At 39.3% G+C, this 15,061-nt stretch overlaps 2 protein-coding genes across 15 annotated transcripts in view; one reads left to right on the top strand and one right to left on the bottom strand.

Moving 5' to 3' along the window:
• Window positions 1-7,834, bottom strand: part of SLC9C1 (solute carrier family 9 member C1) — an 80,215-nt gene extending 72,381 nt beyond the window's left edge. For 5 of the 11 annotated variants that reach the window (XM_035724072.1, XM_035724073.1, XM_035724075.1 and 2 more), the window contains exons 1-2: window positions 7,611-7,834; window positions 1,773-1,873 (exon numbers count right to left, since the gene is read on the bottom strand). In XM_035724072.1, coding sequence (XP_035579965.1) covers window positions 1,773-1,873; window positions 7,611-7,764 — 255 coding nt within the window. In that variant the 5' untranslated portion in view covers window positions 7,765-7,834. Of the gene's footprint in view, window positions 1-1,772; window positions 1,874-3,006; window positions 3,264-7,196; window positions 7,288-7,610 lie in introns of all 11 variants that reach the window. The other 6 variants (XM_027587097.2, XM_027587100.2, XM_027587098.2 and 3 more) reach the window with 5 other exon arrangements.
• LOC113918559 (OX-2 membrane glycoprotein-like) overlaps window positions 7,764-15,061 on the top strand; it is a 39,820-nt gene continuing 32,522 nt past the window's right edge. For 3 of the 4 annotated variants that reach the window (XM_027587108.2, XM_027587106.2, XM_027587107.2), the window contains exons 1-2: window positions 7,788-7,860; window positions 12,819-12,878. In XM_027587108.2, the coding sequence (XP_027442909.1) occupies window positions 7,803-7,860; window positions 12,819-12,878 (118 nt within the window). In that variant the 5' untranslated portion in view covers window positions 7,788-7,802. Of the gene's footprint in view, window positions 7,861-12,818; window positions 12,879-15,061 lie in introns of all 4 variants that reach the window. The other variant, XM_027587111.2, reaches the window with a different exon arrangement.

Genomic DNA, 15,061 nt, shown 5'->3' with positions numbered 1-15,061 from the left:
ATCTTTCAAAAATATTTGTATGGCTAACAGCTTTGGAAGACAGAGCCAAGTGCCCCTCTTCAGAGCAAGGAGCTGGTGTACTATACCGTACAGTGTAACAAGGACAGTGTCTCCCTCTAGGGCAAGAGGCCAGGTGAGTTTACTGCCCATCACAAAATATTCAAGTTCTCTAAACTCAGGTTTCTTCTCCTGTAATGCAATCCATTGTGTATGCAGGTTTCACCGGGCCCTCTTTGCTTCTCCCTGTGGGTGTTGGGGCTCACGGAACAGGCACAAGAAGATGCTGATACTTCGGCTTCTGCTATTGCCTCGAACACTAAAGTCCTTTTCTTGGGCCTAGGAGTCCCACGTCTTTTGCCAAGACCATGAAACTGTGGCAGGCTAACTTATTACTTGCAAATAGAGTAAATCCTAGACCCTTCACAGTTCTTGACCTCTGTTCTCCTCTTTTAAAAGGTTATCGACAAATAGAAAAATTAAGTTTATAGACGTATTTAAAATTGTATACAAGTCAAAACTGTACGGTTACAAAACCTATTGATGACAAATGAAGTAATAATCTAGGTCTTATATGGATACATGTTTTTCATAGTGTTCGTCAATACCACTGGTTACATTTGTTTTGGAAAGCCAATCGTTTTCATACATGTTCTCATTCACACTCTGATTGACTAGAGCAGGTGTTGGCGAACTATGGCCCAAGGCCACATCTGACTCAATGCCTGTTTTTGTAAATAAAGTCTTATTAGAACACAGCCATGCCAGCTCACTTACATATTGCCTGTGGTCGCTTCTGAACGATAATGGCAGTTGAGTAATTGTGACAGGGCTCAAGTGGCCTGTATAACCTAAAATATTTACTGTATGGCCTTTTATAGAAAAAATTTGCTGCCAACCCCAGGGCTAGAGAACTATTTAATGTGTCAACGATACATTCTACATCCCTTATAGTAAAGATAGTCTCTCTCCTCTACCTGACTCCAGTTGTTCTCAACTATTTATAACACTGTAGCTGCCTGGACTACATCTGTAGTTTGCCTTCCTCCTCACTTCCAACTCCAGGTAAGAGGTTCGACTTCTGTTTCTTGAGATCTTATAAGCCACACACACTTAAAGTCTAGCCTCTATTCTAATGGGAACCCTGTAAAACATTCCTAACTGAGGCAGTAGATTGGTTCAATGTCAGAAATCTCTTGCTAGTAGAGTCCTGTACCAGCAGCTTAGGGTCTCTGGGCTTCTATATTATTAACCAAGTCCAGTCGGTTAAGCATCTGCCTTCAGCTCAGGTCATGATCCCAGAGTCCTGGGATCGAGTCCCGCATCAGGCTCCTTGCTCAGTGGGGAGCCTGCTTCTCCCCCTGCCTGCCGCTCCCCACTCCCCCTGCTTGTGCTCATTCTCTCTCTCTCTCTCTGACAAATGAATAAATAAAATCTTTAAAGAAAAAACAAACCAATTCTTGTCTAAGCTTTTGAATTCTGCTTAAACTCTCATTAGCTGCTCACACTCTCAGTAGGTGTATGTGAACTCGTTCTCTGAGTTGCCTACCTCCTTTCAGACAGAGGCTCTGTTTTGACTACATTTAGCTGGATCTCAGCTCTGTCACCCCTGGCTCCTTTTTTCACACATCTGATCTGATGTCATCCATATCACAAGCATCCATCGACTGGCAGAGCAGTGAACTGGCAAGTGTTTTTGCAAGTTTCCTTAAGCCATCTTTGTATTTGTATGAATTTGAGCTATAGTACAAAATATTCATATTTACTATACACACCTGCTCAGATGTAAAACTTAATATTTCAAAACTGCATCCAATTAAAAATAATATCACAGGGAGAGGAATTGGAAAGTCTTTTAAGTGTAGATTCAAAAATCCTGCAAAAAAATACATCTTTACTGAAAGGCAGTGAAATATCACATTTATGGAACTTTAATTTGATATGCTTCTTAATACTGAGGACAATGAAATACTGTTCCACTTTTCACTTACTTAATTCCTGTAATTGAAACCCTCTCTCATACTTAAGCACAACGAATCAGTATAATTCTTAATCTGCTAGGTTCTGTATTTACCTCTTCTATGAAGTATCTCATTTCCTTAGAATCTTTAGTAAATATTGCTAGAAGTCATTGGCTCTTGGGTTATTACTAAATATTTATAGCATTTTTTTGTACATGCTATAAATCAGATATTAGTTTCTTTAGCAATCTTGCAATAAAAGGTTAATAAATAACGAAACTTTAACAAAATCTCCCGGCTGATTCCCAAAATAACAATGAGGAACTAGGTATAAGAATTTGCCCAATGAGAAAAACTAGCTTCCCATTACTGCTTACCTACTACACATTAGAAAGCCTGTAATGAATTATTATCGAAGTACAATAAGCCATATCACAGCATTTCCTTCAGTTTAATGTTTTCTGCTTCTTTGTAATATAATTTCTAATCAAAGAATGCAAAAAAAGGGCTTTCTTTTGATTTCTACAGTACTCTTTTCTTCTCATAGGAGTTAGGCATAATTTATTATTTGAACAAAACCTATGGGACATCCTGCCAAATGGTTAAAAAGTAACTGGTCCACTCAGAAGACCCCACTCATTTTGAAAATTCTTTGTTCAAGTGAAGAAAGTGGTACACAAGTAGCTTTAATATATGAATGAAACTATAGTTTGTGATCACGCAGATGGCAATCAAAATCCCCCAACCCTTGATTTTTGGCTCATCTGCTTCAATTCTTCCCATCACTTAAATCTAACCATGACCTACCAAGTAAAAAGTGTGAATACTTTGAATCCAAAAGAGGATGAAGAATATGAATCAGTCTCTACATGTCTCTTTTCAGAGGCAGATTATCATTGGATTCATTTGGTTGATAATCTTAGGTTAGAAGTATGAACTTAGGAACAAAATTATAACTTTCTATTACTGCTACTTTCCTCAGTTCTGTGTGGTGACATTTACAAGATATAGCCATAGAATAAACTCAAATAAAGAGAGTTACACCTACCTCCAACTGTGCAGATCAAGGACAATATTAGAATGATTTCAGGGAGATCATCAGAAGTAGTCATAAACGTACTTCTGAAAAATTCCAGCCATGTGCTAGAAAGTCCTTTGGTAAGAAGAGTGAAATTGGACAGACTGGAATTCAGATCCATTCTGTTGTTTCTCACAGACCACCTGAATTCTCTTATGATTTAGCAAAACTCTCACAGGATCAAAGGATTGTAAAATTTGCCTTCTTTCTGGCCTTCTAGCACATTTCTTTAAAAAGAAAAAAAAAAGAAGGAAGAAGCTCATATTTCTCCTTAATTATTTCTAGTGATATCTTAGGGCCCCCCAAATTTAGGGAAGCCTCTGCCTTCTATGATGCTTACAATTTAAATGAGATAGAAAAGGTACAACCCCAAGTGATGGAGGCTAGCCAGTGTCACCCTGTGTTCACTTACGATGCCAAGCACTACTCAGCTGTTATTCTCCCTGCACCTACCCAACTGTCTGAAGGGAGTTTTCATCTAACCAGTTCCTGGGACCACAAACTGGTGTAGGTTAATTAGTTCTGGGGATGGACAACTGAGGGGTTTGCCCTCAACTTAGCTGAGCCTCTGGAAGCATCTTCTGGCAGCTATTCCAAAGTGGGAAATGGGATGGGGTCAGAACATTCTGATCTCGTTTGTTGCTCTCTCCAGACAGAAATTAATAGACCATGGTGCTCTTCCATCATAGCTTTCTTTTATCTCATTTGGGAGTGAGGAGCCAGGTTTTCTCTAACTTTTGTATATCTATATAGTGACCAAGAATGTAAGAAAAATGTTGAAACCAAAAGGACTTAAAATAGGGGAGTTGTTACATGTCCTATCTCACGTGTTCTGGGATGAGTCTTGGTTTGAAGAAATAGGTCATAGCTACAGTCTGCTAATCTCTTCTGCTTCCCACGCTAAGGAGAGTTTTATATCGGGGTCCTAAAATTCATGCAGGAAATTCTTCCAATTGAATCTCATAATAGTGACTTAGCATTTTCCAGCGTCCACTATTAGCATCTTCTCTGGCTGCCATGCTAAATCAGTTAGTCATTACCAAACTTCCTCTCACAATCCAGCAATGTCTTGTTAAATTTCAAATTTCAATGTCTTTTAAATTCAAATATTTATATTTTATTATATGCCCTTTCCTGAGTACAAAAATAATATTTTGAAAGAGAAAATTAAATGAATACATGTTTATCGAACACTTCTGAAATAAACATGTAAACAAACATTCCAAAAACAGGAAAAAAAGTCAACCACAGTCATGCCATCTCACGGCTCTTGTGTGTTTTATTTACAGGACGGGGCTTATCCTTACATAATTATACTTTATGCTGCTTTCCACTTGATGTTCTATCACTAGCATCAAAGTGCCTTGTAAACACCATTTATAAAGGTTGTACTATATTAGCACCAATATAAAAGTGCTGACCGTGGTCAGACTGCCCGTAAGCAAAGGGCTGATGGGTTGCAGCTTGCAGGGTGAAAGACTCTGGGCAGCTTCCTTCACAGCTATTGGCCTCAGATTTCCATAGGTCCCTAGTCTGTGTCACTTATTCTCTCTGGGCTTATATTTATTTGGCATCACCTGTGGTGTCATAATGATACTTGTGCCTGGGTCCTATCCCCAGAAATTTCTATTTAAATCAGTCTGGCTTGCAGCCTGGGATCCACAAGCAATTTTAATGTGCAGTTAAAGTCAGCAACCACTGTGACTCACCCAATTCAAAGGCAAAATGGCTCCATTTTTAGTCTCAAATCCAGTTTCTTTTTATTATTCTTAAGTCAGGTTTTGTGAGAAAGAGTATCAATGCCCTTTAGGCAAAGACCACCAGAAACACATCTGAGGTTGAGAAGTTGGGTTCATCGTTTGTCGCAGTAAGGGAGAACATTCACCCTGGGGAACTGTGGGGGTGTCTCAGTAACAGGATGTTGAAATTATTGTGGATCTGGGCTCTGGTGGGTGATTCTGGAGAAGGTCCAGAAGAGTTTACTCAAGGGTTTACTATAGATTGGTGCTGTCAGAAAGCAAGGATAATTCTGTGGCTGGGTATCTTAACATATCTTATCTACAGGGAGGGCAGCCGGGAACAAGGATAAAGCTGTCATGGGTGAAGAAGTAGCAATCAGGGCGCCTGGGTGGCTCAGTTGGTTGAACGACTGCCTTCGGCTCAGGTCATGATCCTGGAGTCCCTGGATTGAGTCCCGCATCGGGCTCCCTGCTCAGCAGGGAGTCTGCTTCTCCCTCTGACCCTCTTCCCTCTCGTGCTCTCTATCTCTCATTCTCTCTCTCTCAAATAAATAAATAAAATCTTTAAAAAAAAAAAGAAGTAGCAATCACTCATTTTAGCTAAGAGAGGGTATGTTTGGTATCTATGGTTTGCCTGGTGACTTCCTATTTCACTTTTATGGTTTCGAGTGACCTCATCTGATGTTGATGTTCTATGAGATTGTGTCCAACAGGAGAATAATATGGACTACATAGGAGCAACAGCCAGCTGGTGATGACACGGAGTGACACCTAGCTTTGAACGTCACACCAGTTCCCTGATGGCAGGGGCTTTTTTTGTGTGTTTGTCTGGTTTTTGTTTTTCCTCAAAGGATTTCTAAATTCCTTCACTTTACTTTAACATGTCAAGAGCTGAAGGTAGACCCAGGGATGTTGATAGCCATATAAGGGATGGAACAGAGCAAGCTTGGCCATCCCTCTAAGACAGAGATTCTCAACCTTGGTTCCGCATTGGAATCACTTAGAGTTTTTAAAAATATAGAGGTGGGGGTGGCTGGCTGGCTCAGTCAGTAGGGCATGGGACTCTTGGTCTCAGAGTTGTAAGTTTGAGCCCCGTGTTGGGTGTAGAGATTACTTAAAAATAGAATCTTAAAAAAAAAAAATACAGATGTATGGGCGGCACCCCCAGAGGTTAATCTAATTGGTTTGAGGTCTAGCCTGGGTATTGGGAACTTTAAAAGCTTCGCAGTGATTCTAATGAGCAGCCACTATTCAGAAGCCCTGCCCTAGGAGAGGTCCGTGCCTTTAGGGAACAACACTGTGACAGTTTGATGATATTTGCTTTTACTTAAACATCTAACTATTTAGGAAAATAATGTCAGTGTCATTAACTTGTGATTAACATATTAACTTGACCACTGTTACTCCAAAAGGAAACATCCTGAAGCAAACAGGCTTAACCAAAAAAGGAAAAGTATTTTCTGCAACATAGTTACACATTCTTACATGCTTGCAGAATTTGATACAGTTAAGGAGTTTATTTTCCAAACTAAAAATAGGGAGACACGTTCCCATAAGCATCTTTCTCCTTTCTAAAATAGTTTATTTGAAAACTTTATCAGGTGTTTACATATTTAATTTTAATCAATTCCTTTCAGAAAAGAATAAAATTACTCCGAGTCTTAATTATCCTTGAAATTCAGGGATGATATCATCATATCCTGATATGATATCAGGATGATATCATCATCATCATCATCAGGGATGATCATCATACAGATGATCAAGTTCAACAGAATTTCACTCTCTGGCTGTAAATATGTGGCAAATACTCAGTCTGGCTTTTCCAACCTCTTCTCCAAATTCTCCTAGCAAACCTCTCACCCTAAGAAATGATCTCATCTCAGTAAAATGCTAATACTACCCATACTAGGTATGGGTAAAGAAATAGCAGTGAGACTAAACAGATTTTCAATGTAATTAAAACTCTTCTTAAACTTAAGCTGACTTTTGACAACTTTGGAGAAGTTTATGAGTCCATGTCTTATTAAGGGAAAAATATTCGTTTGTCTTGAAATTACCATATAGGTCTCCTACATTAATTTTTCAATAAATTCAATAATGCCTCCATCCCCACTATGCATGGAGTAGATGAATGACTGCTCTCTCAAAAAGGGCATGCAGCCTTGTCCTCAACAGTCTGTCAGCCTTAAGAAATTCTCTGTGTCACGGAAAAGTGGAAGTAAGACTAATTCCCTGTCCCTGAAAATGGGAGGACTTTTTTCCTTCTAATCACACTTTTCAGGAATTAGCTGACAAAAGCATCCTGAGGAGGGCACGGTGGCATCCCAGTAATCATCACGAGCTGCAAACTCTGGCCTAATGGTTTATGACAGATCCACCAGCAGGGTGCTGCCACACCACACAGCAGCCCTTACTCACGGACTCTGACTGACGTGGGCGGCCTGTCGCCCTCCTAATGCCTCTTCACTCCCAAGGAGCCCTTCCTCCCTCTTGGCTCAGCTCCAAGCACCTGAGGAGATTGACCAGGGCATCAGTGTGCTTCCCTCTCTGTGCCTCAGCAAGGCCAAGGGAACAAACCCACACCAGGTAAATAGTTCAGAGTCATGGAGGAGGGGCAGGGGCTAAGGGGCAGAAAGTCCAACTGAGAGGCTCGTTTGCCTTGAGTAGGCTGCCACAGGAAAGGTGGAAACTCCAGGAGGGAATGGCTGGCTGAATGGGTAGCTGGAATACTGTGGGAGCATTTGCTCTGCTCCGAGGGAAGGCTGACCGAGCAGGGAAAGTCCCAGAGGGGAGGCGGTAACTTCCTGAAGGGGAAACTGTGGGAGGGCTCACCGTCCAGAGCTTCAGGAGGAGTATCCCGGAGTAGTGAGAAGAGGAGGCTAGCTATTCTGGTCACCCCAGAACAGCAACAATCAACCGCCACCTCACCATCAGTTACTTGCTCCAAGCCCCGCCCCTGGTCTGCACCCATTGGCTTCAGGTTCATAACTCCTGACTTGATTGGCTGATGATATACACCGGAAGATGCTGCTCAGCACCATTGCCCCTTTACTACCAAAGACCTTGGAAGTCTTAAGGCCAGGTTTGTTTAAAAAATATATTAAAAATACATAAATAAGGGTGAAAAGGAACCCCAAGGATTTTATTGCTGTGTTAATTTAAAGTTTTGGACCAGTGGATTTCTGGCAAAGAGCTGATGGACACTGTTTTCCTAGAATTCTAGAAATGGGTGTCCTGGGTAAGACAGGGGGTAGAGATTTTGAAATATGAGGAGGTAGGTTGCTGGATTAGGAAAAAAAGAGAGAGAATGGCTATTTGGGACATGTAGGAGAATGAACAGGCTAGGTGGACTTTCACTTCTGGAATATTTATGTGGAGGAATTTTTAGGAATAATGATATACTCATTTCTTTTTCCTAAACATACTATGTAAAGGATATTTTAATTGAAATTACTTAGTGATATTACCGTAAAGCCAATTTCCGTATTTCCACTCTCATCATAAAATATTTTAGGAGACATTTTGTAATGATTTTGAAATCTAGATACTTACTTGGTGTATGTGATATCTCTCTTTATAATTTTACTCACCCAAAGCCTTTGTGAAGTTATTTCAATGCCTACAAAAAGGTTTGTGCAGAGGAGAGAGTTCATAGGGTGGGGAAGTGAAAGGCGAATCCACCCAGGACAGAAATAAATGCTGGAGAATGGCTGATTAAATTATCCACCTGGTCCGCAGAGAACCTTTCAGACTTCATATTGGTCTTGCAGTGGCCATTAAGCAAGAGACTTTGCTGAAGGAAATTATTTTCACCAAGTTAGCCATGTACCCACTTGGGAGATGGTCAGTCAAGGAAACTAAGAAAGGCTTTCAAAAGTGATAAAGTGCACATAATGTTTTAAAGACATTAAAATCGAGATTGCTTCTGAGAGACATGCAAGTTATCTTCTATTAGAGCTAGAATTAGATTAGCAGATGAAGTAATCACTGTATCTATTCTCTCATGAGAAAGATATAAACATTTACTTTAAAGATTTTTTTAATATTTATTTTCCTTTCTTTCTGTTTCATCTCTTTCTCCAGGCCCACTTAATTCTACCCCAATAACTACAAGGAAGAGGAACTGTATTTCCCCCCTTAATTTTCTCTAATTTACTTGGGTGGAATTCAGTGGAAAATAAATAATTAGTCATGATTTGTTTCTATACTACCTACTGTGAGTGATTTCCTCTCATCTCTTATTTGCCTTTTTAAATTTTAATTATGCTCTTTAAAAATCTCACCATCATTAAATTTATTTTTTATATACAAACCTACTGATGCTTTTTGTCTGTGATTCCTTCTTTCATTTATGAGCGAAATCCACCTTTTATAGCTAAGAAGTTTAATACTATTGTATGGACCAAAGGCAGGCCACCCCCAAATGGGCCACTTTGGCATGAAGATTATTTTGGGTAAAAAAGCAGTCAAGGGGCACCTGGGTGTCTCAGTCGGTTAAGTGTCTGCCTTTGGCTCAGGTCATGATCCCAGGGTCCTGGGATCGAGCCCTGTGTCCCAGGGCTCCCTGCTCAGCGGGGAGTCTCCATCTCCCTCTTGCTCTGCCCCTCCCCCTGCTCTTGGTCTCCCTCTCTCTCTCTCTCTTGCTCTCTCTCAAATAAATAAATAAAATCTTAAAAAAGAAAGCAATCAAAACTCAGCTGATTCAGGAAAAGCTCTTTACCACTCCTTCAACTGCTTATAAAAATTTAGAGGGCCTCCAGGAAAAGAGTAATCACCGTAACAGGAACTAGGTGTGGCAGACAGGGAGGAACCTAGCAAGGCCCATTTGATCAAAGTCCTCTATGTCCCATTTTTTCTAAATGGCCCAGCAAATATTTGTTCGTTAAACATTTATTCTGTTTCATCTTTCCTGGAATTGCTTTCCTTCCCTTTGAAGTCCCACACCCCCAGCCCCTTCTCTTTAGTTCAGGATGACCTTTATACCTCATTTTGTCTGACTGTCTTTGGAATATTCATGTCTGCATGGATTCCCTGTCCCTATGAAATTCAGCTGGATTTTCTCTGTTAATCTGTCTCATGTCAATTTGATTCTTGGTCTGGCTAGAAGGACCTTGAAGGGCAGAGAGAATTCTTCTTCCTCGATAATATTAAAACCTATTTACTTCTAATTACTGATGAATTTTTTAAAAAACATTTTTAACTCAAGTCCCTTCCGAATTATTTCCGTTCATAGTAAATGCCGCAAGAGTGGTATAGCCAGTGTGCTATAATCACTCAGTAGAAGCAAGGTCATGTTCACTTTTGACTGAGATGGTCAATGAAGTTTCTCCAGAGGAAACAGGACTTGAGCCTTAATAAGACAGGCAGGAACTGGTTGAATGGATGAGTTTAGTGACAGTCACAAGCAAAATAAAAATCACCTTATCTGTGTTATTTCTACACACACGGGAGCCTTCAAGAATACAGAGATAAAGGATGAAGACAGTTATCAATAGTGTAGTATGTGATGTGGGGCCACCAGTGAACCGTGAAGAAAGAATTCTTGAGACTTTTTGTGCAAAAAAGGTGCTTTTATTATAGCTGGGGGGTAGGACCCATGGGCTGAGAGAGCTGCACTCGATTGCGAAGAGTGACTGGTTATATACCTTTTGCTTAGTGGGGGTTAGGCATAGCACAAGTCTCTAAGGAATTTGTGCATGTTAAAAGCAAGGTCTCCAAGACCTTGGAGGCTAGCTATTGTTAAGATAAGGTTGCTTTTATTGTTGTCTAGCAAAACATTAGTTATGAGATGCTTCAAGTGTACATCAGTGGGCTAGATGTTTGAAAGGTGATTGCTAATATAGATCTTGGGGAGGGAGCGTGTTAATGGTTATCAGAGGGAAGTAGCACTAACAAGAGCAAAACTGTAGTGGTAAAATATTAAAAGAAGTCTTTGAGGGAAAACATTAAAAGAAGTCTTTGAGGGAGCTGTAGGACTGTTGTAATCTGTATGCCTTAGGAATTCTGCCTGGAGACCTAGAGCCAAGCGGAGTCCAGCCTCTGTTCTTTGTCTCCCGTCAGTGTGTATAATAAAAGCAGTTATGTTGGTCATTGTTGGAGTAGGTCATTGAGAGAATGTGGCCACTCGTTGACCCTTAACCTAGACCCAGACTCCTCCCTCCCTCCGATGTCCTTGGAATATATATTCTGCCCACTGTTCCCAAAGGCGGACCCATTTTCAAGAACGGAGCCTTAAGAGAGCAATGTGTGTTGACACTATCTGAACAGTATGTGGGACAGAACCTAGGTAAGCCTTCTATATACACTTTTAGGACTCTGGCAGGTGGGTGTGGAGATCTAGATATCTTGCCGTTGCCTAAAACAAGCCTGTTTCCTCAATCTCTTCTTGCTCTTCAAACACGGTCCAGTTTCAGAGTTCACTTGGGAAGCTCCCAAATTTGCAAAGCAACAATTATTCATGCAAAGAAATAGTGAACTTTTTCTGAGAATTAGAGATTGGCATAGATGAGGAAATGTCTTAGCAGATTTTGATAGATAAACTAAGCTTACATATACATGGAGTTTTATGAAATACAGTGATATGTTTGGGATAGTCTCCGTTGTTTACTGTAGTGAGCACTGGAGCAATTATCATGGGTCTTGAATGACAGGTAGAAGACTGTCTTCTTCTTTAGGAAGTTAAATGGTAAATAGTAAATACAATAGAAATTAAGGTAGAAAGATCAGGGAGCTGAGGAAGGTGTGGTTTAAAAAAAAGATCTCAAAAGACCAATGATCTGGATTCCAAGGATGTCCAGTGTATGGCCATTAGAATGTATTATAAAGTGAAATGGAAGAAAATCTTTAAAAAATTTTTTTGTTCAGTTTTAGCAGAAACACATACACACATGTACACACACGTATTAGGTTTCCAACTCAATTGATTTTCATGTATGTATAAAACTGTGAAAATACAGCCCATAGAAAAATACAGAGTATTTTCAACAACTCAGAATATTTCCTGTACCTCTTTCCAGTCAGTATCCCTTTCCTAGAATTACCTTTATTTGGGTTTCTACTACCCTTGAATATTTTGCCTATTCTTAACATTTCTTATAAATGGTACCAAATATGTATTCTTTTGTCCCTGACTTCTTCCACTCATTATTATTTTGTGAGATTAATCCATGACATAGTTTTCTTCTTTCTTTTTTTTATTGCTGTGTAGCATCTAATTTTAGGAAGATTACTATAATTTACTTATCCTTTCTGGAGTTGATACCATTTGAATTGTTTTCAGTTTTGGCTACCACAAATAAGGCTTCTGTTACATTTTTGTATATTTCTTTTATTTTTTAAAGATTTTATTTATTTTATTTTGACAGAGAGAGAAAGAGCACAAGCAGGGGAAGCGGCAGGCAGAGGGAGAAGCAGACTCCCCACTGAGCAGAGACCCCCACGTCTGGGCTTGATCCCAGGACCCTGAGCTGAAGGCAGACGCTTAGCTGACTGAGACCCCTGGTCACCCCTTTTTTGTATATTTCTTTTGATGGGCATATTAATTCATTTCTCTTGGGTGTATATATCTAGAAGTTAATCAGTGGGCCAAACGGCATGCAAGATACAACTGTAGCAGATACTGCCAAAATGATTATGCCAACTGGCACCAATCTTGCCAATACTTGACATTGACAATCTTTTAAAAAGTGGATGGATGTTTGGTATTACTGTATTTGTAAATTTAATTTTCATCTAACTATGCATGTTGAGCACTTATCTTTTCATGTGTATATTGACCACTTGAATTGTATGAAGTGCCTATTTGAGTGTGTTGCCTGTTGTTAAAAATTGAATTATGTGAGACTTCCATTTCTGGAAGATGGAGTCCCTGTACTTTTTCCAATCCCTTGCAGTAAGTACAGCTAAAGGCCCTGGACATTATATATAAAACAAGCATGAGAAGACTCTTATTTAAAGATGAAGGGAAGGGAGGCCAGATAGGTACCTTGAGACCTGAATAACTGACTGAGATAAGTTCTTTGAGTTTTCTTTTTGCCTCAGGTTGCCTCAGTCAGTACCTCCAGACTGGGTACTGGAGAAGCTGGAAACCTGGAAATGCCAGTAAGTGCAGATTTTTAAAAGACTTCAAAAAAAGCCTATTCTCTCTAGCCAAATGACCAGGAGTGGGGCAGTCTAGCAAAACAGAAAATGTTTACCAATCACTGCTTTACTCCAGCCAAAATACATGGGAAAACTTGAACCATCCCCTCCCTCACATACAAATACACACATCAGCAAGAGCTGAGTGGGAAGCCTACACTTGACCCATGTCAGACTTTACAAGGTGCCAGAACCCTGCCCCTACTCCCATACCTACCAAAGAGGGTGATGTCAGAAAAGGTCTAGTGGGAACTAGGTCTTTTATTCCCACCTTGCAGTGAAGATGCACCTCAGGCCCCTGTGATTCAGTGGAGACCATATTGGAGCTTGTACTTCCACTCCCACCTGAACAAGTTACCCTTGCTCTCCTCATTGGGGTGATGTCAGAGGAAGACACATAGAAAGTTTGGTCATTCACCATCATCCAGATATAAAAAGGTTATTATCTCTCAGGGTATAAGTGGAGGCCATGCAGGAGCAGTAAGAAGAGGGGTATCCCATTACTGCTTCTTAGCAACAGAGACACTTAGTTTCCCATAGCTCTGTGTCAATGAAGACTGAGTACAGAACTTTAGCTCCCATCCTGACCTGCCAGTAACAAGATAGTGCCCCTACTTTTGCTAGAGCAGTGTTAGAAAAGGACTGCTAAAACACAGGATTTAAATATGGTCCAGAATCTTATAATATCCACAATGTTCCGATGTCAATTAAAAATTATCCATTGTGCTCCAAAACTTAAAATGGATTCCAACTTAAAAAACAGACAATAAACAGATACCAAGTCCAACATGACACACATTTTAGCATTACCGGAAAAGAATTTAACATAACCATTGTAAAAACACTCCAGTGACTAGTTAGAGCACAACTGAGGCTAATGAAAAAAAATAGAAACTCTGGGCAAAGAAATAAAAAGTTACAGAAAAACAAGAAGGTGATATGAAGAAAAACCAAATGGAAATTTCAAAAATAAAAAATATAATAAATGAAAAAATTAAAAAGCAACAAATGGGCTCAATAGCAGAATGGAGAAGACAGGGGAAAGAACTTGAGGAGAGAACAATACAAATGACCAATTCTGAAAAACACAGAAAAATTGACTGAAAAAAAAAATGAACATAACTTCAGGACCATGTGGTACTAAAACAAAAGATCTAAGAGTTGGGTCTTCAGACTTCCAGAAGGAGAGGATATAAAGAGTGGCACAGAAAAAGTATTCAAAGAAATAATGATTGAAAGTTTCACAAATTTGGAAAAATACAGACCTACAGGGTCAAAAAGAGTTAACTCCAAACAAGATAAACCCAAATAAATTTATCTCAAGACAGAAGTTAAACTTCAGAAAACTAAAGATGAAGAAAAAAATCTTGAAAGCAATTATAGAGAAGGTGATATATTACTTATAGGGGGAAAACTATTCAAATGATAGCAGATTTCTTATTATACACTGTGGAGGCCACAACATTTTCAAGTGCTGAAAAAAATGAACTTATGAACCCTATATCTATATCCAGGGAAAATATTCTCCACAAATTAAAAGAGAAATCAAGACACTAGCAGATGAAGGAAAATGGAGAGAATTTGTCATCAATAGATCTCCTCCTAAAAGAATGGCTACAGGAAGTTCCCTAAGCAGAAAAAATATAATAAAATAAGGAATCTTGGAACATCATCAAGTAAGAAAGAACATGGTAAGCAAACTTGTGGGTAAACACAAAAGACTTTCTTCTCCTTTAGAGTTTTCTGAATTATGTCTGATGGTTGAAGCAAAATTGTAACACTGCCAAATGTAGTTCTCAATGTATATAGAGGCAATGTGTAAAACGATTATAGTATAAATAGAAAAGAGTAGAGGAATGTAAAGGGAGGTAAGCTTTCTATACTTCCTTAGGACTGCTAAAATGTTGACACCTTACAGGGTAAACAGTGATAAGGTATACACATACACATATATACACATATCTTCACTTATGTATTACATTATACGTATATACACATACATATAAAATGTAATATTTAGAATAACCATTAAGAAAGCTTTAAGAAGACACACTCAAAACACCATAGAGAAATTAAAATGGAATTATGAGTGTTCAAGTATCCTACAAGAAGGCAGAATACAAAATAGAGGAAAAAATAGAGAA

This window comes from Zalophus californianus, chromosome 1 (assembly GCF_009762305.2).
Source record: "Zalophus californianus isolate mZalCal1 chromosome 1, mZalCal1.pri.v2, whole genome shotgun sequence".
NCBI lineage: Eukaryota > Metazoa > Chordata > Mammalia > Carnivora > Otariidae > Zalophus > Zalophus californianus.
The sequence above is the reverse complement of the archived record's forward strand: the minus strand, read 5'-3'. Positions and strand labels throughout refer to the sequence as shown.